The sequence below is a fragment of the Physeter macrocephalus genome, chromosome 5, assembly GCF_002837175.3.
Source record: "Physeter macrocephalus isolate SW-GA chromosome 5, ASM283717v5, whole genome shotgun sequence".
Lineage (NCBI taxonomy): Eukaryota > Metazoa > Chordata > Mammalia > Artiodactyla > Physeteridae > Physeter > Physeter macrocephalus.
In genome coordinates, this window is record NC_041218.1 from 92,800,857 (window position 1) to 92,826,692 (window position 25,836).

The 25,836-nt window shown below is 39.4% G+C and overlaps 1 protein-coding gene across 1 annotated transcript in view; it reads left to right on the forward strand.

Moving 5' to 3' along the window:
• The window catches only part of PRKAR2B (protein kinase cAMP-dependent type II regulatory subunit beta), a 142,184-nt gene that overhangs the window by 87,021 nt on the left and 29,327 nt on the right, over positions 1-25,836 (forward strand). The window contains exons 3-4 of the mRNA XM_024115970.3: positions 14,013-14,065; positions 21,270-21,353. Coding sequence (XP_023971738.1) covers positions 14,013-14,065; positions 21,270-21,353 — 137 coding nt within the window. The remainder of the gene's footprint in view (positions 1-14,012; positions 14,066-21,269; positions 21,354-25,836) is intronic.

A 25,836-nucleotide genomic window follows, 5' to 3' on the forward strand; every position in this document is an offset into this window, starting at 1 on the left:
GAAAGGCCCGCGTACCGCAAAAAAAAAACAGAAAAAAATAGTTCAGTTTTACAATAATATCGTTAATGAGATTTTTTTTCCTAACTACTTTCTAATAAGTTTTTGTACCTTGATTCTGCCAGTTAAGAAGCTATATGTTTTTAGGAAGTATTAAATTATAAAAGTAATTTTGAAAAAGGATTAGATGCATTTAAAAGAAAGACTGATTTTTAGCAAGGTAACATTATGTTTTTAAGAAGCCCTTTTATGTTTGAGATATGAACGTTTCAAAGAGTTTTACAATCATCTCTTTTTGGAAAAAAAAATCCTTTACTTCTGATTATAAACACAGCACATTGAAAAAGAGGAAAACCTAGGAAGGCACAAATAGGAAAATGAATCATCACAATCACACTTCGAAGAAAAAAACCACCATATGAACTCTGGTGTCTCCTCTGCAGACTTCATGCATACTATTTGTGGGCTCAGGTCATTTATCTGTCTTGAAACCTGTTTTTTTAAACAAACAAACAAAAAAACAACCTAATTCAGATTTGGTGAACATCTTCCTATGTTATTAGATATTTTTGTAAAACACAATCTTTAAATGGATGTAGAGTATATCAGTAGTATGTATGGATATCTATCATAATTCATTTGTTTATTGTTGGGAATTTACATTTCTTCTGTTTTCAGCTGTCAGGATGTCTTCAGATTAGATTACTTGCAGAGCACTTGCTGAATTGAGCAAGAACATTTTCAAGGCTTTTAATAACTATTTTCAGACTGACCCCTCCATCTCCACCCCACCCCCTTAGAGTTTCACAGCAGCGTATGAAAAAGTTCACTCTAAGCTGTACACCCTCTCCAAAATGAAATTTTAGTAAAATCATGTCATTTTGCTAATTTATTAGATTTTAAATGCTTAATTGCTATTTTATTTCTATATCTCCTATCTTATCTTTATATTTTTTAAATTAAAAATTCTTTTAAATTCATTATCATTTATTGCCTCGTAAATCTTGACTTTTTTTTGAAGTTTCCCTTTAAAAAATTAGAAATGGATTTTTTCTTTGCTCAGAGAAGAAAATCCTACTAAGCTGTTTATTAGGATTAATTTCTTTTGACTTTAAATAATGAATAAGGTAGACTGACTTGCTTTTACTTGTATATATATATATATATATATATATATATATATATATATTACAAGTGTTTGGATGTTAGTATGCATTGTCCTGTTACGGTTAGATGATATTTTTCTAAAATAGCATTGAAATTCTTATTAGACTTCTGATAATCACATAGAGAGACTTAACTGAAAGATATTCCTGTAATGCTTACATTTAGTTTTATTACTAAATCTGGAAGCTGGGAATTGACTAAACTATTTTCCTGTAACTCTGGCTATATTTAAGTCCAAATATCACATCCAAGAATCATATTGACAAATGATACTGGTTCTGAAAGTTTATTAATAAATTAGAAGAATCTGTAGTTTTTCTGTTCCTGTAGTCCTCTCATAGGCACATGTTAGGCAGTGTTAGTCTCAAAAACAGTAAACAAAATTATTTTCAGGCTTTAAGTAGCTCTGCTGTGTCTGAAGGACAAAATTCTATTTTGATAAATATATCATTCTTTATCAGCTAGAACTTGTATTCATATTACTTTAATGTGATTCAAGGTCTCAGACCAATGCCAAGAGGTGATCACATTATCTGAACAACAGAGCATTTGCACAAGTTCTTAGGAAACTGTTTGCTGGCCTTTTAATCAAAGAATTAGAATTCTTTTTTGATTTCTCTTTGGCTATTAATTTCTGAAAACCCATACTATGCATCAAATATAATGCTCAGAAGTCTTCCTTAGACCATTTTCAGCAAAGCATAAATATAATTTCTATTACACCACTGTCCTCTAGTACAAACAGATCCACTTGCTGTCTGCTACTTAATAGTTCTGGAGAATATCTTTGAGGAATTGTAGTGACTAGTAGCAAGCACATACAAGGGCTTTGAAGTATTAATGGTTATCAAAATATGTTCTCAGAATTATTATTAAGGCTCTTTTATTGTATCTATTTGTCTTACTCTTGGTCATTTGTCAGTTTTTATACATTTACTTAAAGAACATTTGTTTGGAATATAAGATCTGGAAAATATATGAATATATGATCTGGACCCAGAAATTGGGTCCTTTGATTACATGCATTTGACCTTTCTTGGATCTTCACATTGTTAATTTTCTTAAATCCTTACTAATGGAAGGAATGTCAGTAGCTACGGGGGACCATTGTTCCATGTGAGAGGGAGTGAGGGCACATATGGTGTTTCCTCCGTTCTCTGAATCTCACAGGCTACTCATAGCCTATGAACAGTGGTATTCTGTAGAGTATTTGAGCCTGTCCTATTCTGGATTCCTCCTCACAGAAACACTTCATGTTGATTGACATGCTTCTTTTTATAAACCTGTTGAATGCTTTGTCCTCTTAATTGTGTCATACTCCTTATAAATGAGTTAATTATGAAAAGAGGTGATGGATATTTTATAGACTGAATGTATATGGGTTGAACATGTGGTGGAAAGAAAATGGATTGGGGATGGATTCAATGACTGAGTCCACGTACTTCAGAACTAAAGTTTTTCATTGCTTTGGAACCCAAGTCTAGAATAAAAATTTACTTACCATGTGTATATGGGTTGTGACATAATTAGTCCTTTGTTTTTCCTTGGGAGGCATTTTTGAAGAAAAATTTACACTTAAAAGATATACAGTTTATATACAACATTATGTTAGTGTCAGGTTTACTACATAATGATTTGATGTTTCTATACATTATGAAATGATCACCAGGATAAGTCTAGTAATTATCTGTCCGCATACAAAGTTCTTACAATACTATTGACCATATTCCTTATGCTGTATATTACATCCCTGTGACTTATTTATTATATAACTGGAGGTTTGTACCTCTTAATCCCCTTCACTTATTTCATCCACCCTAACACCTCCCTTCTGGCAATCACTTGTTTTGTTCTCTGTGTCTGTTAGTCTGTTTTTGTTTTGGCTTGGTTTGGTTGTTTTGCTTCTTAGATTCTGCATGTAAATCAAATCATGCAGTATTTGTCTTTATCTGCATGGCTTATCTCACTTAGCATAATACTCTCTAGATCCTTCCATGTTGTCACAAATGGCAAGATTCCATTTTTTTATGGCTGTGTCATATTTAATTGTGTATGTATAAATGTATGTATATATATTTATATATACACCACATCTTCTTTATCCATTTGTCTATTGATGGACATTTAGGTTGCTTCCTACATGTTTTTTAAAAAACAGATTAAAGAATGTTTTGGTTTCTGTAGCTTTAATCATAGGAAAATAGCAAGTGATGGGCAAATTCTCATTTGTTTGAAGTTCTCTGTTGCTGCTCGTTTATGTATCTTAGTGACACTGATCCAGTTGTCCTGAACATGGTGGTTTACTTGTGAGGTGTGAATGGTTCTTGATAAATATAACTAAATCACTTTGCTGTACACCTGAAACTAACACAACATTGTAAATCAACTATATTCCAATATAAAATTTAAAAAATTTTTATAGAGAACCAGAAGATGGTTTTGAGGGGCTGATTCTTAAAGCCCCATTGATAACCTTGGGGAGAGGTAAAACCAACTAGATTAAGTGGAAGCTGTATTTCTTTCATTTCACCAAGACAGGATTGTACAGTTAAGTATCTTTGCTAAAATCTTAAAAATTTTTCTGGGGCTTCCCTGGTGGCGCAGTGGTTAAGAATCTGCCTGCCGACGCAGGGGACATGGGTTCGAGCCCTGGTCTGGGAAGATCCCACATGCCGCGGAGCAGCTAGGCCCGTGTGTCACAACTACTGAGCCTGCACGTCTGGAGCCTGTGCTCCGCAACGGGAGAGGCTGCGATAGTGAGAAGCCCGTGCACCGCGATGAAGAGTGGCCCCCGCTCACTGCAACTAGGGAAAGCCCTTGTGCAGAAACGAAGGCCCAACACAGCCAAAAATAAATAAATAAATTTATTTAAAAAAAAATTTTTTTCTGACATGAACATAACTGATTTGGGAATTAAATATTCATTTAAGTACTATTTAATGAAGCCTGCTAACATTTCTGCAAGGTAGGTTCAGGATGTGTATATATTGCTCTTTTTGTATTATAGCTGAAATATAGGCAGTAACATAGTAGATTATAATGAGTCTTAAAAATTTTATTTATTTTATTTTTGGCTGCATTGGGTCGTCATTGCTGCACATGGGCTTCCTCTAGTTGCAGCAAGCGGGGGCTCCTCTTCATTGGGGTACTCGGCTTCTCATTGCGGTAGCTTCTCTTGTTGCAGAGCACAGGCTCTAGGCGCGTGGGCTTCAGTAGTTGTGGCACGCGGGCTTAGTTGCTCCGCAGCACGTGGGATCTTCCCAGACCAGGGATCGAACCCGTGTCCCCTGCGTTGGCAGGCGGGTTCTTAACCACTGTGCCACCAGGGAAGCCCCTGTAATGACTTTTAACGTTTTGATGCAGGAGATAGTAAAATGTTAAGTTATGTATTGAATAACTGAATAGTAAATTAACGCAGTGGTTAAGAGCGGCCCTGCCGACGCAGGGGACATGGGTTCGAGCCCTGGTCTGGGAAGATCCCACATGCCGCGGAGCAGCTAGGCCCGTGTGTCACAACTACTGAGCCTGCACGTCTGGAGCCTGTGCTCCGCAACGGGAGAGGCTGCGATAGTGAGAAGCCCGTGCACCGCGATGAAGAGTGGCCCCCGCTCACTGCAACTAGGGAAAGCCCTTGTGCAGAAACGAAGGCCCAACACAGCCAAAAATAAATAAATAAATTTATTTAAAAAAAAATTTTTTTCTGACATGAACATAACTGATTTGGGAATTAAATATTCATTTAAGTACTATTTAATGAAGCCTGCTAACATTTCTGCAAGGTAGGTTCAGGATGTGTATATATTGCTCTTTTTGTATTATAGCTGAAATATAGGCAGTAACATAGTAGATTATAATGAGTCTTAAAAATTTTATTTATTTTATTTTTGGCTGCATTGGGTCTTCATTGCTGCACATGGGCTTCCTCTAGTTGCAGCAAGCGGGGGCTCCTCTTCATTGGGGTACTCGGCTTCTCATTGCGGTAGCTTCTCTTGTTGCAGAGCACAGGCTCTAGGCGCGTGGGCTTCAGTAGTTGTGGCACGCGGGCTTAGTTGCTCCGCAGCACGTGGGATCTTCCCAGACCAGGGATCGAACCCGTGTCCCCTGCGTTGGCAGGCGGGTTCTTAACCACTGTGCCACCAGGGAAGCCCCTGTAATGACTTTTAACGTTTTGATGCAGGAGATAGTAAAATGTTAAGTTATGTATTGAATAACTGAATAGTAAATTAATATTTGAATGGAAGTTTTAAGGAAATGGTAAAGATTTCTGCTCAGAGTTTATGAGGCTTACTCTGTAGATTGATTGATTGATTGATTGATTGATTTATGGCTGAGTTGGGTCTTTGTTGCTGAGCACAGGCTTTCTCTAGTTGCGGCGAGCGGGTGCTACTCTTCATTGTGGCGCGCAGGCTTCTCATAGCGGTGGCCTCTCTTGTTGCGGAGCACGGGCTCTAGGCACGCGGGCTTCAGTAGTTGTGGCTCGTAGTCTCTAGAGCGCAGGCTCAGTAGTTGTGGCACACGGGCTTAGTTGCTCTGCGGCATGTGGGATCTTCCCGAACCAGGGCTCGAACCCGTGTCCCCTGCATTGGCAGGAGGGTTCTTAACCACTGCGCCACCCTTACTCTGTAGATTTTTCACTGTTTGTAAGTAAACTGTGAGGTTGATTTCAATACTCTCTTTCTCCCTCCCCTTCTAAGCCCCTAATAGAGAGAGAAGGAGGGAGAGGAATCCTTGGGTTTAGGGCCATCAGACGGTGTTCTCTCCTCTGGGCACATGGTAAGATCACACTTCCATGTCTCCGTGACGTTAGGAAAGATCATGTCACTTGTCCTATGAAATGTGATGTACATTCCTTCTTGGCAGAGGTGACATGCATCACTTCCACTCTGAAGCTTTGGGAGCAGAGGGGAGGAAACATTCTCCAGTATCCTCTTGGGGTCTCTGGCTGGGCTTAAGAATTAAACTAACAAGATTAAGAGAAGAAAAGCATATAAATTTTATTGAAGTTTTACATGTACACGGGAGCCTTCGCAAGTAAATGAAGACCCAAAGAAGTGACCAGAGCAGGAGGCTTTTACACCTTTTAGACAAAAAAACAGTAAATTTGTGAAGAATTGACAAGACAAAGGGATTTGGGCTGTGGATAATTAAATGGTGAAGGAGTAACAAAGTTTGTTTATACAGCGTTCTCTGACCCGCTGATAAGAATGTCTCCCTTCCTCCTGGTATAGGGAGAAGGTATCTTTCACATGGGAAGTTTATCTCCTACTTTCAGGGAAGAAAGGCAGGGGAGGGGGGTGAAGGTCAGAGTGACCTTTCTGCTTCTGACATTTTCTCAAACTCCCTCAGCCTAAGATAGTATGCCAGTGTGCCATGTTTTGGGGTACCATGTTTTGCGGTGCTGTGTCTTGAGCCCCATCAGGAGCCAGTGAGTAATTTGCCACTGTCTTGGGGACTGGTGACATTCTAAATGGTGGCAGCTCTGTCAGCCTGCATCCCTCTGTAAAGAACAAACGGGGCAGAGTACCCACTGTCCTGAGATGGACATATAGTGTAGGCGAGATGTAAACTTCTGTTGTTTTAAGTCACAACGATTTGGGGATGCTTGTTACTGTAGCGTAAGCCAGTCTACCCTGACAGATGCAGTTTCCATAGGTCTAAGGGGCAATGAAGAGATATTAAAATAACTATTCATTTCTTCAGCCATTTTTGTTAACATTTACTGTGTCCCATTCACTCTTCCAAGTGCTAGAAATACAGCAGTGAACAAAACGATCTCCTCTTTTCTCAGGATACTTCTTCCCATTCTTCATTAACTATTTAGGGAGTCTGTTTTTTTGCAAAGCCTTGTTCTCTGAGCAGCAGGTCACCCCTTTCTCTTCTGTGCTCCTACATACTTTGTACACACCTCCATCGTGGCACTAATGTTATTGTGGTTATTCTATTTCTATTGTTTTCTAGGCTGTGATGGCCTAGAGAACAAATGTTTTATACATGGTACATAGTTCTATATAATTTTATCCACAAGTACCTACTGTATAGCACAGGGAACTATACTCAATATCTTATAATAACTATAATGGAAAAGAATCTAAAAAAAGATACATGTATGTATAGCTGAATCACTTTGCTGTGTATACCTGAAACTAACACAATATTATAAATCAACTATATTTCAATAAAAATTTAAAAAATAAAGTGATATAAAATACATAGATGTAACAACTTACATAGTATAATACAGAGTGATAATATAGGTACTTTGCATCGTTCTTTTTGCATCACCTCCCACATTTCAAAAACTATTTTTTTGAATGAATAAATCAGATTTCCTGTGGGTCCTTTTGCTTGAATGTGATTTGGGATCTAAATGTGACCTTCTGTATTGTGACATATTGTCCAAATGCCTTTGCTTTTTGAATTACACTCTAAGGTGATCACTGATATGTCACAGTGGATAGGTACCAAGTTACCTGGGCAAAAATGTGAGTGAAGCAGGGAGGGGGAAAGTCTATGGCTTGTCATTGTGCCTCTTCCCTTTACTTACTTACAACTAGAATACCTGTATACCAGTGGTGCTCAATCTCATTTTTATCATTGCATCTACCCCAAGTCTTTTTAGACTTTTTCTCCCTAAATGCCACACCCCCCCATGAGATTTTAATACGACGGATATACTATATATCTGGTTAAGAATTGTATGTATATCTGTGTTTTATATTGAAAAAAAAAGGGTTGTTGTTTTTTTCACCCCTTCCTCCAGCTAATCTTCTTGTTTGAAAATGCATGCCTTAAACTAGTATTTGTTAAAGGTACATTTTTTTCCCTTTGTAGGAGGACATTTCCACTTCAATAAGCTAAGTTTAACCATATTGAATCAGAACTCTGTTGTCTAATACACCTGTGCTTTTATAATAGCTTTATTTTAATCTGATTATCATTTAAATAAGTATGCTGGAATCTTAGTGTATTGAGAACATTGGGAAAGTAAATTTCATATATTTTGTAGAAGTCCATTTTTCCGTAGGTTTTTGGCCTCTAAACCATGCAGTCTTTCTGTACAGGCCACATTTGCTTTTGATTCCTTCAGCAAATATTTATTGAGGGTATACTGTGTGCAAGGCTCCGTGCCAGGTGCTGAGGCCCAGTGACTCATGGGGCTTGGTCTGCTTCCTTTATTCTTTGTTAGCTTAGTCAGACCACACAGGTTATGTAAACTTGTCCAGGTCACAGTTGTTTTGACTGTACTGATTTTTATACATTCCTGACAAAGTATAGTGGGCACTTGGTGAAAAACCCTGGGAGTTGGTGTAATCCCTTGTGCGGTATAATAAGGGGGCTCCTTGGTCTTTGTCCCGGTGCCTGGCACAGAGCTTCCAAAACCCTGGGGATCTCCTGAGTTTCTTTGGTGTGCTAACCAGTGATTCTTGGCTCGGGGGCTCCTGGATAACTTCAGAATGGGGGCTGGTCCCAGAAAGACCAAACTTTGATTGGAAGCTTGGAACTTTCAGCCCAACCTCGGAGAAGGGGAGAGAGAGTGGAGATGGGTTTAATCACCAAAGGCCAATGATTTAACACTTGGTGCCCATGGAATAAAACCTCCATAGAAACCTCTAAATGACAGGGTGCAGAGAACTTGCAGACTGGGGAGCACATCAAAGAGCTGGGAGAGTGGCACACCCAGAAAGGGCATTGACCCCCTCCCACTATATCTTGCTTTGTGCATCTCATCCATTTGGCTGTACTTGAGTTGTATCCTTTATAATAAACTGGTAAGAGTAAGGAAAGCATTTCCTGAGTTCTGTGAGTCATTCTAGTGAATTATCAAACCTGAGGAGGGCGTCGTGGGAACCCCCAGTTTACAGTTGGTTGGTCAGAGGTATGGGTAGCTTGGGAATTGTGATTGGTGTCTGAAGTGGGGGCGCTCTTGTGGGACTGAGCCCCTTAACTTGTGGGATCTGATGCTAACTGCGGGTAGATAGAGTCAGAATTGAATTGAATTGTCGGACATTCGGTTGGTGTCAGAGAGTTGGAGAAATGGTGTTGGAAAAGACAACATGTATTTGGCACCAGGAGGAAAAAGAAACCCTTGCCCCTTGTCTATCACACTGTGTGTGTGTGTGTGTGTGTGTGTGTGCGCGCGCGCGCACGCAGTGCATGAAGAGATTGAGGGCCAAGCCCCAGAAGATGCAGACCCAATATAGTTCTCATTTCCCTGTTCTGTCCTGCAAACCCTGACAGTTGTCTGGCTACACCAGTGCACATTACACTGTCTTCAATGTGGGAAACTGCTTAAATTCTTGGAGCATTCTAGATGACTAATGTATTATCGAAATACGTATATGCACAACATGACAGGAAAAACTCAACGTAGGGTTCACATAAAGAAAAAGACTCTGCTCTTCATTACTGTGTAATTGCCAAACAAAGAATAGAATATATAGCTTCAGCTCAATTTCACATTGCCCAGGAGGGAAGGGGTACAATTCAGAAAAAAATTTGAGGCAGCTCAGGTTATCTGGAGGCTTTGGTTTGAGGGTCCATCCAGACATAGTCTTTCATCCATTCATTCCTTGTATAGATATTTACTGAATTCCTAATCTCTGTGCTTGGCCCCTTGGTGAACAAGACAAAAGGTCCTCATCTTCACTCAACCTCTCTGTCCCCATTATTTTGGACAAATGGTGTAGGATATTTTAACAAAAAAGAACAACTTTTTATTCACTCATTCATTCTACGTGTGTTTGTTTGAGAGTGTATAATACAGGTAGACTATTGGGAGATATTTAAAAGAGGCATTGTGTTCGCCTTCAAGGATTGTCAAGCTTGTTTGTTCATCAGTCAGTCATTCATTCAGAAAAATGCATTAAGCCAGGCCCTGTGCCAGGTCAGTGCTAGGGAAATACAGAAATGAACAAAGCACACAGTCAGTCCCTGAAGGGCTGCAGTTCCAGCCTGAAGGGGCAGCAGGTGGTAATGTCTTTGGTAGAGTGAAGTGTGGTAGGTGATGGTAATGAGCTGTGCCCACACTCTAGGGACAGTGCAAAGAGAGCACAGCAGTGGGGTATCCTGAGTTAGCCCTGTGTAGGCGAGAGGTCAACATGTGACTCTTAATCTGACTTTTTAGTTGGGGCTGGAGAGAAGGGATGGCTTGGAGAGGAGGAGGAGACTGTGTCAGTGAAGATAAGGAGGTGTGAGCCACCATGGCTGTGCACAAAACTGCAGGTGCTGTATTTTGATTTGGGTGCCGGAGGTGGCAGTAGGTGAATTTTAATATAGTGAAACAATTGCACATCAGTGCTAAGAACTACCTTGTAATATTGGCACAATAAATGGTTCAGTGAAATGGATGGCCCAGAAATAAACAAGCAAACATGTGACAAGGTAGGTATCACAAATCAGAAGGGTGTTCAGTAATAAATAATACTGGGGCAATTGATAAGTTATTTAGAAAGAAAATAGATTCTTACTAGTGATGATTTTTAGTCAGCATTTAGGGGCTTGAAACTTAGAAATTAGAGGATTAAGATTTCATTCTGTGAATTAAAACTTAAGATCAACACTAATGGGTCAAGGCTGTATATAAGAGGTTACCTTAAAGAGCATAGTATCTTACCGACGCTATCAGCTCACTGAACGTATAGATCCTGTGACAGTGGCTCACTTCACGGGCCCCACCCTCACAGGGCCTCTAATTTGCTTTAGTGTTCTGCTCTTGCCCTCTTAAAAATCTTAACTTTTGAAAATGGGCGTATATTTTCATTTTGCACTGAGCCCTGCAAATGATGTATCAGTCCTGCCAGTGAGGTTGGTCAAACGTGGAAACAGAAAGTTACGGAGCCAAGCTTTAGAGGTGGATGCTCTCCTGCTTTTACGAAAGTTGCAGCGACACAGTTCAAGAGTCTGGGCCACATGAGCAGGACCATGTGTATCGTGTATGGATGCCTTGGGCTGTCCCAGACTGATGCGTTAAATAGTCAATTTATTTGACAAACTCTCTCTTCCTCCCATCTCCTTCTCACCAAGGAACCTTTTAATTGTGATTTGGCTTCTCCTGTGGTCTTCCTGCAGGGAGAGAGCTGGCTGGTCACGCTGACTCCATACTGATTCGGGAAGTTAGTTACTAAGCTGCCATTCTGGTGATATGCATCAGTGAGGTTCTTTAATGGGAGCCTGTCCCCGGAAGAAGGTACCCTTCTGTTAGGTTTCTGAGGCGGAACACTGATGTCCAGGCATTGAGCTGGTGAATTCACCAAAGCCGTCAAGCACAGAACAGTGGTTAAGGACAAGGCCTTTGCATAAAAAGGAATGAGGTTCTAACACCTGCTACAACATGGATGAACCTGGAAGCCATCATGCTAAATGAAATAAGCCAGCCACAAAGGACAAATATTATATGATTCCACTTACGTGAGCTACCTAGAATAGGCAAATTCATAAAGTCTGAAAGAAGATTAGAGGTTACCAGGGGCGGGGACAGGAGGAATGGGGAGTTGTTGCTTTATGGTTTCAGAGTTTTTGCTTAGAGTGATGAAAAAGTTTTGGATATAAATAGTGGTGGTGGCTGTACAACATTGTGCATGTACTTAATGCCACTGAATTGTATGCTTAAAAATGGCAAATTTTGTGTTATATATATTCTACCACAGTTTTTAAAAGTTAATAATGTAGTATACCAAAAAGCATTGAATGCGTGCTTTTCATGGGTGAATTGTATGGCATGTGAATTATATCTCAATAAAGCCGCTTTCTAAAACATTAAAAAAAAAGAAAAGAACAAGGCCTTTAGAGTCAGCCAGACAGCCCTAGGGTCAAGTCCTGTGGTGCTACAAGATGATGTGCGATGTTGTGTGATGTTGGCCAAGATACGTAACTGTGCCCTGTTCTTTCATCTGCCAGGTGGTGATATGACACCTATCTTAGGGTTGTTGCGAGATTGAAGGGGAAAATATACACCAGGTCAGGGTTTCTCAGCTTCAGCACTGTTGACATTTTGGACCAGGTCATTCTTTCCTGGGGAGTGGGGGAGAGGGAGCTGTACTGTGCAGGGCGGGGTGTCTAGCAGCATCCCTGGCCTCCCCCAGCAGCTTCCTCTTAACCCCCCACAACTGTGACGACCAAAATGTCTCCAGACATTGCCTAAATGTCATGCTGGGGGGCAGAATAGGTCCTGGTTAAGAAGCACTCACTGGCCTAGGTGTATAGAGCAATGCCTGGAGAAAAGAAAGCTACCGGCAGGTTTTGTAATAATAATGACAGTCGTTGAACTAAAGATGACAATACTCCTGAGACCATCCTGAGGCCCCTGGAAAGACATTTGTCAGCCTTTCACCTGTCCTCTGCTCTTTAAATTTCTACATCCATGCCAGAATCAAGTCCACATGGATTAAAGGGTCAATGTAAAAAGGTCTACCTTAACAAACTGAAAGAAGAGAAGTTACAGATCTGTAGATTTGCAAATAAAGAAGATTTTACAAATACCAAACTCAAAAGCAGTGGTTACTTTTGTGATGTTTAACATTGGGTTTAAATCATATTGGGGAATTTTCTTCCTTGATGTCATTACATTAAAAACAAACAGCATGCATAATTGGTAAAAAAAAAAAAAAAGACAAAAACAAAAAAAACTTGGTAATTATAGTTAAAAAGCAAACTGGAGGGAATTCCCTGGTGGTCCCGTGGTTAGGACTCCGTGCTTTCACTGCCATGGCCCTAGATCAATCCTTGGTCGCGGACCTAAGATCTTGAAAGGCACATGGCGTGGCCAAAAAAAAGCAAGCTGGATAAAATGATTATAAGAAACATGACAAAGTGGTATTGAGAAACTGGTATAAGTCAAAAAGAAAACCAAATGCAAAAATAAATGCCTCAGACATAGGGACAAAAGGAAATACAGTCAGCTTACAATCATTTAAACGTTGTTCAAATTCAGTAATACTTAAAAATTTAAATCTTTTTTTCATTTAAATTTGCAGAGATTTTGAGCATTAATATCTAAGTCTGCGGTACCATTTAGAGGAGTCTCCTTACACATTTCTTATAGGACACTGGATGGGTATAATCCCATTGGGAAGAAACATGGTGATAAATATGCCTTAAAAGTTGTCATACCTTTTAGCCCCCAAAATAACATTTGGGAATAATTCCACAGCATAATCTGAAATGTAGACAAATATTTATGCATGAAGATGTTTATTGCAAGGTTGTTTTAACAGAAGCCAGCTTCGCGTCTAGCATTAAGGGTGTGGTAAATTATAGCTTATGGTAAATAATTAGCAATCCTTAAAACAATATTTATAAAATGTTTCCAATGGCATACAGAATTCTTTAGTGTTAAATGAAAAAGCAGGTTTTAAAATTGCGGGTGCGGTATGAACTCAGCTCAGAATAAAGACTGGAAAGGAATATGCAAAATATTAATAGTATTTGTTCCTGGAAGATTGAGTTATGGATAATTTATGAAAGTTACTCATAACTGCTTGATTAAATTGATCATTTCAAAGCAGACTTAGACTTTATGTGTGTGTGTGTGTGTTCTTTCAGGTAATTTTTTGATCTTATGCATTTCTGTAGCTTGGAAATGAAGGTGAAAGAGGTTAGCTATGTTTCTCTGAATAAGAGAAAGGAAGCAGTTATCAGTGTCTTAAAGTGCAGCTTTATATTTTAGTAAATTCCTTATAAATTGCAATAGCAAACTGGCTTTGGGGGCTAGACTGCTTGCCCTGGATGAGGTGAATTAATGGTTTTTTATACCTCAGCACTCTTTTTGTTCACTGCTTTTTAAAGATATATTTATTGTAGCATGTTTCTTGGTAAAGGAATCTTTAAAATGTCCATTTTTATTTTTATAGTATGTGCAGAAGCTTATAATCCTGATGAAGAAGAAGATGATGCTGAGTCCAGGGTATGTAATTTACTGAATGTGTTAATTTAAAATTATACTCCCATATTGGATGAAGAAAATAATAATAGAAAAGATGTTAACAGGCATATAGGTTAACAGGAGGCATAATGGAATTATTTTGACTGTTTCTTTTCCTAGTCTTATCTCTGATAGTTTACTTCTTTTTCATGTTCTGTATAATTACTTCGATCCAAAGCGTCTCTCTCTTTGGATAAGAGGAAAGATGAACATAAAAACTCACTGAAGTTGTGGTTTTATTTCTCTTGCAGAAATATAGTCTGTGATGAAAAATGTTTTTAGCTATCTTTCCCAAAGTGATAATGTTATTTTTCTTAGACAAGTAAGTATTTCTAGGAAAGAAAAACGCTGGGAAAAGCCCTCTGCTGCTACTGTTTTATCACAACAGAAGCTTACTCGGAAACAACCACAAAAAATCACAGTAAAATTACATCTGAAATGTCAGTACAGCAGTTATTGTGTTTTAAAGTCTGAGTCTGCTAGTTTGCTCAGAAGCTTTCTTGGAGGTCTTGATGTTTTTGCAAGACTTTGTCCAGTTTGGTTTGAAACAGTTTTTAAGCTGTGTCCTTTAGCTCCATTCTCCTATTATTTATTTAGTAGAAAGTAAACTCAATAGGAGATTACTGAGCCTGGAAATGGAAAGTAATCATGTACTTTTTTTTTTTTTTGGAGTACATACTTTGCAAAAGTTTCTTTTCTTCTATTTGGCCTTAAATAAAAAGAAAAATCTGTTTCTGTAGCTCTGAAAAATACTAAAGTAAGATTGAGTTTTAATATAGAAAAGCAGATACTGGATCCCTAAGTCATTACATCTTTAAGCTCCCTGAAATATAAATAAAATCCAGTGGTAGAAAGATCAAGAGCTTTAAATGACACAGAAGATTTTGGAGAAAATCCCATTTCACTCCTGTCCCCACGGGGATTCGCAGCACCGGACTTGCAGTGTTCATTTCTCAGTACCATAACTTACGTATTTTGATCAGGTCCATAAATTCCAGTCTGAAAATTATGTTGCCTTAGGATCAAGGTATCGTCTCTAATGTGTAATGTGCTGTTACCCCTCCATGTAGTCTGAAAAACCCTCCCCTCTCCTACACTTTATTTATGTATCTCGCAGAAACACTAGTGGGTGACTTTGAAGACAGCGTTCTTTGTGTATAAATGTATATGATAAAACTTGGTAATTGAGATGTTTGATGAGCTGGTTTAGCTTAGTAAAAATCTAAATTGAAAAGAACATTTAAAAATACAGTTTGAAAACAATATACAGTATCTCATAGTCTCGAAAACTGTTAGCTACCATTTGGTCCACGTGACTGGTAAAGTGGTTTGGCTGGATCACTCCAACTAATTTCTAACAGTCTTGCTGGGGAAGCTATACCAGTTAAAATTCATTTGGCTGTGGGAAAGAAACAATCACATTGAGATAAAATACAGAAGAAAATATTGGGGAATTATTGGACATATGCTTGGAAATCTTGTAGAATTCCTGAAAGTGTTAAAGAAAACCCTAGGCTGTGGCTAGCAGGCAGGAGCCAGCCCCCTCTGGGGTCCTTCCACAGCATTCGTGTAGCACCTGAGAGTATCGGCATTGAAAGGGACTCAGCTTCCCGTCATTCTTATTGTGTCTCTCTCAGTTCAAAATCCCAGCTTCCCCGCGGAGAGTTTCTCACAGACCTGACTTTGGCTGGGGCACCCCACTTATAAATGAGGGCATCCTGCAAGCCCACTCTTGGGCATATACCCAGAGAAAACTCTTAATTCAAAAAGACACACGCACCCTTATGTTCATAGCAGCACTATTTACGACAGCCAAGGCATGGAAGCCACCTAAACGTCCACTGACAAAGGAATGGATAAAGAAGATGTGGTACATATATACAAGGGAATATTACTCAGCCATAAAAAAGAATGAAATAATGGCATTTGCAGCAACATGGATGGACCTAGAGATTATTCTATTAAGTGAAGCAAGTCAGACAGAGAGAGACAAGTATCATATGATATCACTTATATGTGGAATCTAAAAAAATGATGTAAATGAACTTATTTACAAAACAGAAAGAGACTCACAGACATAGAAACAAACTTAGGGTTACCAAACGGGAAGAACAGGGAGTGGGGTGGAGATAAATTAGGAGTTTGGGATTAACATATACACACTACTATCTATATATAAAACAGATAACCAACAAGAACCTACTGTATAGCACAGGGAACTATAGTCAATATCCTGTAATAACCTATAATGGAAAAGAATCTGAAAAAGAATATATATATGTATATATATATGTATATATAACTGAATCGCTTTGCTGTATACCCGAAACTAACATAACATTGTAAATTAACCATACTTAAATTTTTAAAAAATGTTTAAAAAATAAATAAATGAGGGCAGTTCCTAGAGAAGGAGGCGTCTTTGTGGGTTGGGCATTCACCCCGAGTTGTCCCTGTAACACCCTTCAATGTTACTTTATTTTTTAAAATTAATTTATTAATGATATATTAATCATTATAATGAAGTGTCTTGGGTTCTCCATTAGGTTGACTCTTCTCTACTAAAAACTGTAGTTTTTTTAACATATTAAAATATTTTAAAATAAAATATTAAACATTTTAATAAATATTAAATATTTTAATATTTTTTTGTCTTAGATACTATAAGGCACTTGTACCATAGCCCTTGGAAATGATTATTACAGATTTCAAAATTTAATTGGCTCTAAACCGATACTGGAAAATGTCTGTAAGGAAAACATGAAGTATATTTTGATAAACTAACATTTCATTTGGACATTTTGACTTATTTCAGAGACCCTATTTATATTATCAAATCCCAAAATCTCAGAGTAGTATAAATAGATATTTATTCTCTGATATGTAGTCAAAGAAAATTCGAACACTTAAGACTGATTTTGGAAAACAACAAATTAGATTTTGGTTGGAATACCTTTAACAAATGAAAATGTAAGGGTTATATACATCTAGCATGTAGAAACTGGCAGAGAAGAGATGGTAAATTTAAGAGTGGAGCATTTCTTTCTTCTGTTATTCCATGAAGTGTTTTGGGAGTGCCTTCTGCATATCTGGCCGGGTGCTGGGTATACAGTGGTGAGCACGATGGAGTTCTTGCCATCTTGGGGCTTAGAGTCTAATAGCAGAAGCCGACCACAAGCTAGTAGATTAACAGTCACAAAATATGAAGTGCTGAAAGGACAGTGTAACAGGGTGTAGGAATTAAAACCAAACCAAACGCCCCAGATCAACAGCGTCCCTAATGAAATGGAATATTTGGAGAAGGGCTCCTTGAAGTGAGACCAGAGGATGTACGTGGAGAGTGTCTTGCCAAAAGCCCAGGAGTGCATTTTGGGTTGACCCAAGCCCATCAGAGTGGGAGGAGTCGGAGGCTCTGAATAAAGGCAGGTGTGGGTGAGGCTGAGTGGCTGAGGTGAGGGTGGAGAAGGAGGGCGGATTAATTCTCTGTGAATGTGATGGACTCCATTGAGGTTTTAATCTGGAGAATGCGGTGTTCTGATTTAAAGTTTTAAAAGATTACTTTCAGCTCTGTGTGGAGAATAGATTGGACAGGTATGAGAATAGATTGGACAGGTATGAAAATATCTTGTACAGACTTCCCTTGCTTAACAAAATAGATTCACGGTGTTTCCTTTAAAGAAAACATGTAAGTCAGTGTTACTTATTGTTTTTCTAATTTTTTTTAATTGAAAGACAACAGAGGTTATGGCAGGAGTTGACAGACTTTTCCTGTAAAGCTTTTTTTGGGGGGAATTTTACTATTTTCAAAGAATAAATACTTTAGGCTCTGGGGGCCGTGCTGTTTCTATCACAACTATTCAGCTCTGCTGTTATAGCAGGAAAACAGACATAGACAACACATAAATGAAAGGCTGTGGCTGTGACCCATGAAAACTTTATTTCTGGACATTTGAATTTGAATTTCATATAATTTTCATGTGTCAGGAAACAGTCTTTTGATTTTTTCCCCCAATCATTAAAAAATGTAAAATCATTCTTAGCATAGGGGTCATGCAAAAAGAAATTTGGCCTTCAGGCCATGGTCTGCTGACCCTGGTTTCTAGTATGAACTCTGTGGCCAGCCTACAGCTGGGGTGAATCCCAGCTCTACAGCTTCTGAACTGTGTGACATGGAAGAAGTTACCTGGGCCAGTTAATTTTCTTCCTTTTTTTCTCTTGAGAGATCACACAGTATTTGTCTTTCTCTGTCTGACTTATTTCACTTAGCATTCACCTGCTTCATGGGGTCTCTTACTAGGATAAAGCTAGTAATAAAGCCCTTTTTAAATTTTTAAAGCCCTTAAAACAGTGCTCGGCACATAGTAAGTGCTACATCAATATTTGTTTAACTAATAAGGTTTTTATCCTGAAATCAGAAATAAATTTTAATAAAAAACAAAGTGGCCTCTAGTATAATAAAAATCACATTCGGGCACATTTCCGAGGCCTTAGTTATCCAGATGCAGATCTCATATGTCGGATCACACCAAACCCAACAGAAGGAAATGAGTCTGTAGAAGTAGGAGAGTGTCTTCTGAGCAGGGCAGGGGAAGCCAGAGCTTCAAAGATTCACCCGATTTCTGACTGTTTGCTTTCCAGGACGCAGAGCAGGATTTTCATGGCTGGGGGTGGAGGCTATGATAGATAACGGACTCTGGGCACTGAGGAGTGATGGCAGGGGAGAGGGAAGAAAGGAAGAAAGGAAAAAGGGAAACAAAGAGGAGAGCAGTAGACAGGAGTAGGGGTGGCAAGATGGAGGAACAAGATTTGGACATATGAATTCATAAGAAGAGCAGTAGCTGGAGAGAGAAAGAAGAGGAAAAAGGTGGGTTTTAAAAAATTTTTTATTGACGTATAGTTGATTTACAACGTTTCAGGTGTACAGCAAAGTGATTCAGTTATATATATAACTTTTTCAGATTCTTTTCCATTATATATATGTATATATATTTTACATCTTTATTGGAGTATAATTGCTTTACAATGGTGTGTTAGTTTCTGCTGTATAACAAAGTGAATCAGCTATACGTATACATATATCCCCATATCCCCTCCCTCTTGCGTCTCCCTCCCACCTTCCCTATCCCACCCCTCTAAGTGGTCACAAAGCAAAAGGTGGGATTTTGTGTGAGGTGTTAATACAAAGTGAATGGGTCAGGAGAGGAAGACTTCCATTGATGACAAGGGTAAAGCAGGTATAAGCTGGTGTTAAAAATGATTTTAAAAGACAGTTTAAGTGATACAAACATTATTTAACACTGCACGAAGTGGGCAGTCTCCATTCCCAAGGGTCCAGAGAGCTGCAAAATGGGGTGGAGGGTAGGAAGCTTTTATAGGATAAAGAGTAAGGAACAAGGATGAGAAAAACAGAAAATAAATAAGGAACAAGGAAGTAAGCGTAGAGCCCAGATTTGGCTTGGCTTTTGGGGATTGGCTGACTGGATATACTGTGTTTCTGGCAAGGCGGGGCATTTACAGGGACACGGGAGTTCTCTAAGCTTTGGTTTGCTGATGTGGCACCCCGGGCAGAGGTGGCTCCATCTTGGGCCTAGGAAGTCATTTCAACATCCGCGACACATTATTCCCAACCTTTTCTCTCTGAGGATAGAGCTTCTCAGCAGGCAAATGTTTATGATTGCTTCAGTTCGAAGTTCCAGATGGCTTTTGTGAAGTGAGAGATAACGTTTTGTTTTATTGTGTTAGCCTTCCTTATTTTAAGGAGGCACGTGTGAATTTTGGTTGGCATGATTTAGTTCATATCCAAAATTTTAAAGTTTTTTGTATAGCAATGGGTTCTTAGGCAGGAGGATCTGCTTTTTCTGGGTCCACGTGCCGTCGTAGAATCTAGGTTGAGGTGAATATTGATTAGACAGGAAACAAAAGTTTGCATATCCCTTACCCTTAGGGGAAAAACTGCAGCAACGTCCTCTCTCACTGGCTAATAGTATGTAGCAGTATACTGTGTATACTGCGTTTTTGTGTGCGTATAGTATATAAGCAGTACACACATAAATGGTACACATACACTGTACGTTTCCTCAGTTCTTCTCGGGCCTCTGACTTCTAGCCATCTGAGGTGGGTTTGAGATGCCGATTTTCATCTCCCGTTGTGAGTTTTGATGTATTCATGGGCACAGAGCTCACCGCTGCCCCATCCTGGTGGCTGTGATGGTGGGGCTTGTGCTCATCACCGTCTCTTCCAGTCACTCTGTGTGTGAATGTTAGAACAGGGAAAGGTGGTGTATGCGTCTCCAGGAGACCAACTCGATGTCTTCTGCTTTTAGGACCATGTCTTGCCTCGCAGCCTCATTTTACAGTTACACAGTACCCGCGCTCACAGAAGAATACGGGCCTTCGGGGCCAGGCCCGTGAGCCTTGTGCTGTCGGAAGGTGCTCCGGAGAGTCGGCCGGCCGCGCTTACAGGGCGTTCTGTTGGCCTTTACCCTCGGGAATGAAAGTTTCTGAGCAAATAGTACACTGGTTTTCTTTGAACTCGTTCTCAGATGAGCGCACCAGGACTGTTGGGTTCATTCTCCCTGGATCCATAGTCTCCTTGGTGTGACAGTGCGTGATTGCTTTGCTCCCTGTGGAAAATCAATCTCCGTGGGCGTAGTTAGTATATATACATTGTGCATAAAAATGTATTTAACGTCTAATGCAATATACAGGTAAGAATTTACTCACTTCTAGAGACTTTATCAAGTTTTGAAGGAAAGTGCTACATCCTGAAAGAGTATTAAATTCAGTGGTAAAGAGTATGAAACAGTATTAAAGAGTATTAAGCAGAATAAAGGCAGTCTGTAGATTTTCAACATAGCTGTTCCGACATGTTGTCCTTTTGTGTGTTCCCGCTGGCTGGAGCCTTGGTGTCTTTAGTGATTAGCCAATGCAGACCCTCACAGAATGAACTTGCTAACCTGGGGGAAACACTCCTTTGAAAAACTTTCAAGTACTGTATTCATGAATGTACACCACCTCCCTGAGACAAACTGTATTACTTTCCCCTATTTAGCAGGCTGGTAGTTAATGTCTAGTCACCTAAAGTGAACCTCAGCACTAACCGTTCTTCCTTCTAATATCCTGCTAGGAAATTTTATCCCTTATGAGCAAGGTGAGTAGACTAATTGTTAATTTGGTGTCCTTTTAGATTATACATCCAAAAACTGACGATCAAAGAAATCGATTGCAAGAAGCTTGCAAAGACATCCTGCTCTTTAAGAACCTGGATCCGGTAAGATAAAATCTCAATAGTAGCAACGGTTTTTTTTCAGTGTCCATGTGGAGAACCGTGTAGGATCTTGGATTTCACCCTGTTTACAAGCTAACATCACCCAGGGCGACGTAAAGGCCCCACTGCAGATGTCTGCACACGCAGTGGGTTGTGTTCTAGGAGCTGGGGAGGTCACTGCTGTCATAGCAAGGAGTGAGCGCCTGTTTGTCGGCGGAAGGCTTCTCATCCCTCCAGGTTACTTGCTGCAAACACAGCCCTGAGAAGTGGCCCGGGTGAAGAGAGGTTAAGACTTTGCATTCTTCACCCACTCAACAGGAACATGTAGGGATGTGCAGGGCCCATGGGGGAATGCCTCCTTCACCAGTCAGTAATAGCCATTATTTTAATGTATGACTTTCATATTATACATATTTTTAAAGTAAAGTTTTACTTGGCTTTAAAGGTAGAGGGATTTATTTTTCTTTGTAAAGATTTTGAAATCTCTAGTCTTTGATTTGGGGTGTATTTCTAGAGTGACCGTACTGTTCAGACTTTGCCCTTCACCCTGACCTAAATGCTCTGCTTTCTTCATCACGGATTATGCTTATTCACTGCTAGATGGTCATCTGGGAAAGATCCCCTGCTGCCATGTTCCCCATGTGAAACCTGAGTCAACTTTGGTAACTTACCTCGATTCTTTTTTCGGTCAAACTCAACATCTTAATAGTTTTCGGATTGATGCCCTAGAGAAGAATGCATTAATCAAGACCCACTCTTTTAAGATGAGGTCTTTTTAAAAAGGCCATTTTTATAAAGAGGAAAGTACTGCTTTATATAGTGTCTTCTATGCTGGGTCATATTATACCCTGAAATTATTTTTAAAAGCTCTTTTGTTTCTAATACCATTTATGCTAATGTTATGTCCTCCAGGATCACAGATTATATTGTGTGACTTTGGAGATTTTATTTTAGGGCCACATGATACAAGTTTTGTCCACTTTGATCCACATCCTCTAGAGTTATCACCAAGTCTGCAAAACTAGGAGCTCTAAAGAAAGGGTTGCTGGTGGTTCTCTCTCATAATGGAAGAATAAGAAATGGGATTAAGATAGAAAATTTAGGAATTTCGTTTATGAATGAAAAATCTTCCTGGTAGTATTAAATAGTAGAATAAGTGACTAAAAGGAACTTGTGAAATTTTGATGGGCTTCCAAGTAATCTCAGATTTCATTTATCTAGAATGATAATGATTCTGTGAAATAAAGGACATGAAACTATGATGTCTAATGATCTCCCACCAGAATGAGACCAAATAATTATTAGTGGAAAGATACAACTTTATGTGTGTGTATAAGATGATAATTTTGCTATTGGAACTAAACTAAGTATTTAATTCTATTGCTTCAGATACACACAGCAGACAGCTGTGAAATTAATCCTTAGTTTTGTCCTTAGGGGTAGGCTTCAGCCAAGAAGGTTCTCTATTTTCAGGCCAGAGCTTTGCGTGGGAGAATTTCAGGGTCACCAAAAACAGTGCTTCTCAAGCTTTGATATACCTATGTATCATCAGAGGATCTTGTTAAAAATGCAGATTCTGGTTGAGTAGATCGGTAGTGGAGCCTGAGAGTCTGCATTTCTCACAAGGTCCCAGGTGATGGCAACGCTGTCAACCCACAACCATACTTTGAGTAGGAAGGACCAGAGCCCAATGTGAAAATGTTCGAGGTCAGTATTTTGGTACTATCATATGCTGTTTTGTTTGCATGCTTCCCTATTCAATTCAACCAGTATTTTAATGATTCAGCAGTGACTGAACGGTGATGTTGCGGAGTCAAACACTAAGTGATGAGCAGGCATGAGGGAAATCACTGCCAGTTATAATTTCCTGGCATGCTGTCTATTCTATTCTATCCTCTAAATTAAATTGATTTTTCTTGCCATTTCAACTTTAACTCTTTTAAAGCATTGTGAAAATTTTGGTTGCATTTAAAATAATTAAAAAAAAACTTTTCCTGGTGTATTCTGGCAGGGAGCATCTTTAATTAAAATGGTTATTTTTATAAACGTAGGCATTTTTTAAGCCTTTTTTTAAATTTCGCTGCTCTGATGAAGGTCTTCAAAATATATATTTTAAAGGTCACAGTTCATAGGGACAAAAAAGAAAAAGCCCGTTGATGAAATTACCAAGTTCATAAGTTATCATTATTGAATGTTTTATAGGGAGGAAGTAAATATATTTATATAGTTGTTTCCAAAATATCTTTTTTTGATTTTGAGCTCATACCATCTTGATTTATTTCCCTACTATCTTAAATCCTTCTGAGAATGATACAGAATATAAATAACAATTAATTCTCAGCAAATAACCACCTGGAATAAGAAATTTATCCCCAAACATAGCAGATTGAAGATTTTCAGTTAAGTTCATATTTTAAGCAGCTTTCTAGTTTTTTATCATATACATTTTTTGTCATAACCCAAATGCATTTAAATTGAATTACATATTCCACTTATATAATCTGCCTATCATATAGCAGCTCCTTTCAGGTCAATTCCTTGACCAACCACTGTGTTCCAGGGCCTGTATGAAGGCATAGGATGCCGCAGAAATACTTAGACATGGCTCTTGTGCTCTTGGAACTTATCATTTAGTGAGGGATTCAAATACACATACAAAGCAATTTGGTAAAACATGATAAATGCTGTAATACGGTCAGGGTGCTATGAGAGGATGAGGGTCTCTCAGCCCCACCTGAGGATCCAGGAAGCTGGAGAGGCCGCCTGAGATGAGCCTCAGAAAATGAGTCGGAAATCGCCAGTTGAACGAGAAGCACAGAGCGCGTTAACGCTGGAGCCTAAAGTGGAAGACATCCAGTGGTGGGGCTCAGACGTGCCTGCCGTGTCAGGAAGGAGCAGCGTGGCATGCGTGCCGCACCGTAGCAGTGGACACACACTATAGGCAGTAGCATTTTAAGCAGAGAAAGTAAGTCAGGTGTGTCTGAGGTCACTGTGGTGGCAGGGTAGGGGGTGGAGTTAAAGGCGAGAGACGGCTAGGTCAGGAACAAAGGAAAGGAGCTCAGTGAGGAGACGCACCGCTGTCCGTGCCAGGAAATGGATCCAGGGAAGAGCCATGCTGCGGTCCAGGGAGAAGAAACGCTCCCCACTAAGGAGGAGGGGGGAAGGGATGGTTTCATAAAATACTCAGGACGAGCAGGAGTTGGTACCTGCTGACTGAATGAATCGAGACCTGACAGAAATAGTCTCGGATGACCCCCAGTGTCTGGCAGCGGAGGTGGTACCGTTTCCTGAAATGGAAAAACTTGGAAGGAGGAAGGGGAAGCCATAATTACTAACCAGCAAGAACAGTCTTGGCTTTGCATCCACTATCTCACTTGACTTTCCTAAAGGCGTTGTTTAGCTTGAAAATCTAGCACCTCCTAGACCTCAGAACAGTTTTCCTTGGAGTTCTGTATATTCATACATTGAGCACAGCATTTATAATTATTAACCTCTTTGAAGATATTCTTTTCATGAATATTTTAATGCTCGACTCAGTAGGCCATTTTTCTTCTGAAATATTTCTAATTTTAGGCAAACTGAAATAATCTTCTTATGCTATATGATAGGCTCTTTCATTAATGGAGAGTAAATTGTTATTTTTTAAGGGAGTCAAAGCCCTTTTACCGAGCTCAGTCTCTAATTTACATTCTGTAGGCGAATAAGATGTGGATTTCCTACAGTAGCTGTCAGTCACCGAGATAAGCCTCTGCATATTAAATATTTCCTACGTTCTTTTCACTCTGTGCATAATTATGGGGAAATTACATTTTGATTGACTAGAACAGACACCTGTCACACAGAGAAGTTCTAAAAGAAATAGATGTTCTGTATTTTATCAGGGATTACTTTTTCATTTATCCATGCACAAATTCTTAAGCTTGATAACGTTTTAAAATGCAGCTAATTCCAAGATAACAAAAAAAATTTTACTATAGCGCTATATTTCATCTTTTTCTCCACTTGACATTCAGGGCTAGAGCTAGCAATCAATAAAGCTGATAGTTCCCCTCCATCTGCTCTACATGAGTTGAAATATAAATAATAAGCAAAATAAAATATTAGTAAACCATTTAATCAAACTTCATAATTTTGATAGGTGACCGAATGTCGCCTGGGTTGATGAACTCCCAATTAGCACCACATCGAGAAGGCACTGTCTTACTGCCCCCCATCGGCTTCATCTTCAGCCCTGGCTGCTGTTTCACACATAGGTGCTAGAGCTCACACGGGGACCCAGGGAGGGGATGAAGGCCACGTCCTGCAAACCCATCACCATCTTTCTTCTCAAAGTTTTTCTTACCCACATAAAGATGTAATGTTATGGGCTTCCCTGGTGGCGCAGTGGTTGCGCGTCCACCTGCCGATGCAGGGGAACCGGGTTCGCGCCCCGGTCTGGGAGGATCCCACATGCCGCGGAGCGGCTGGGCCCGTGAGCCATGGCCGC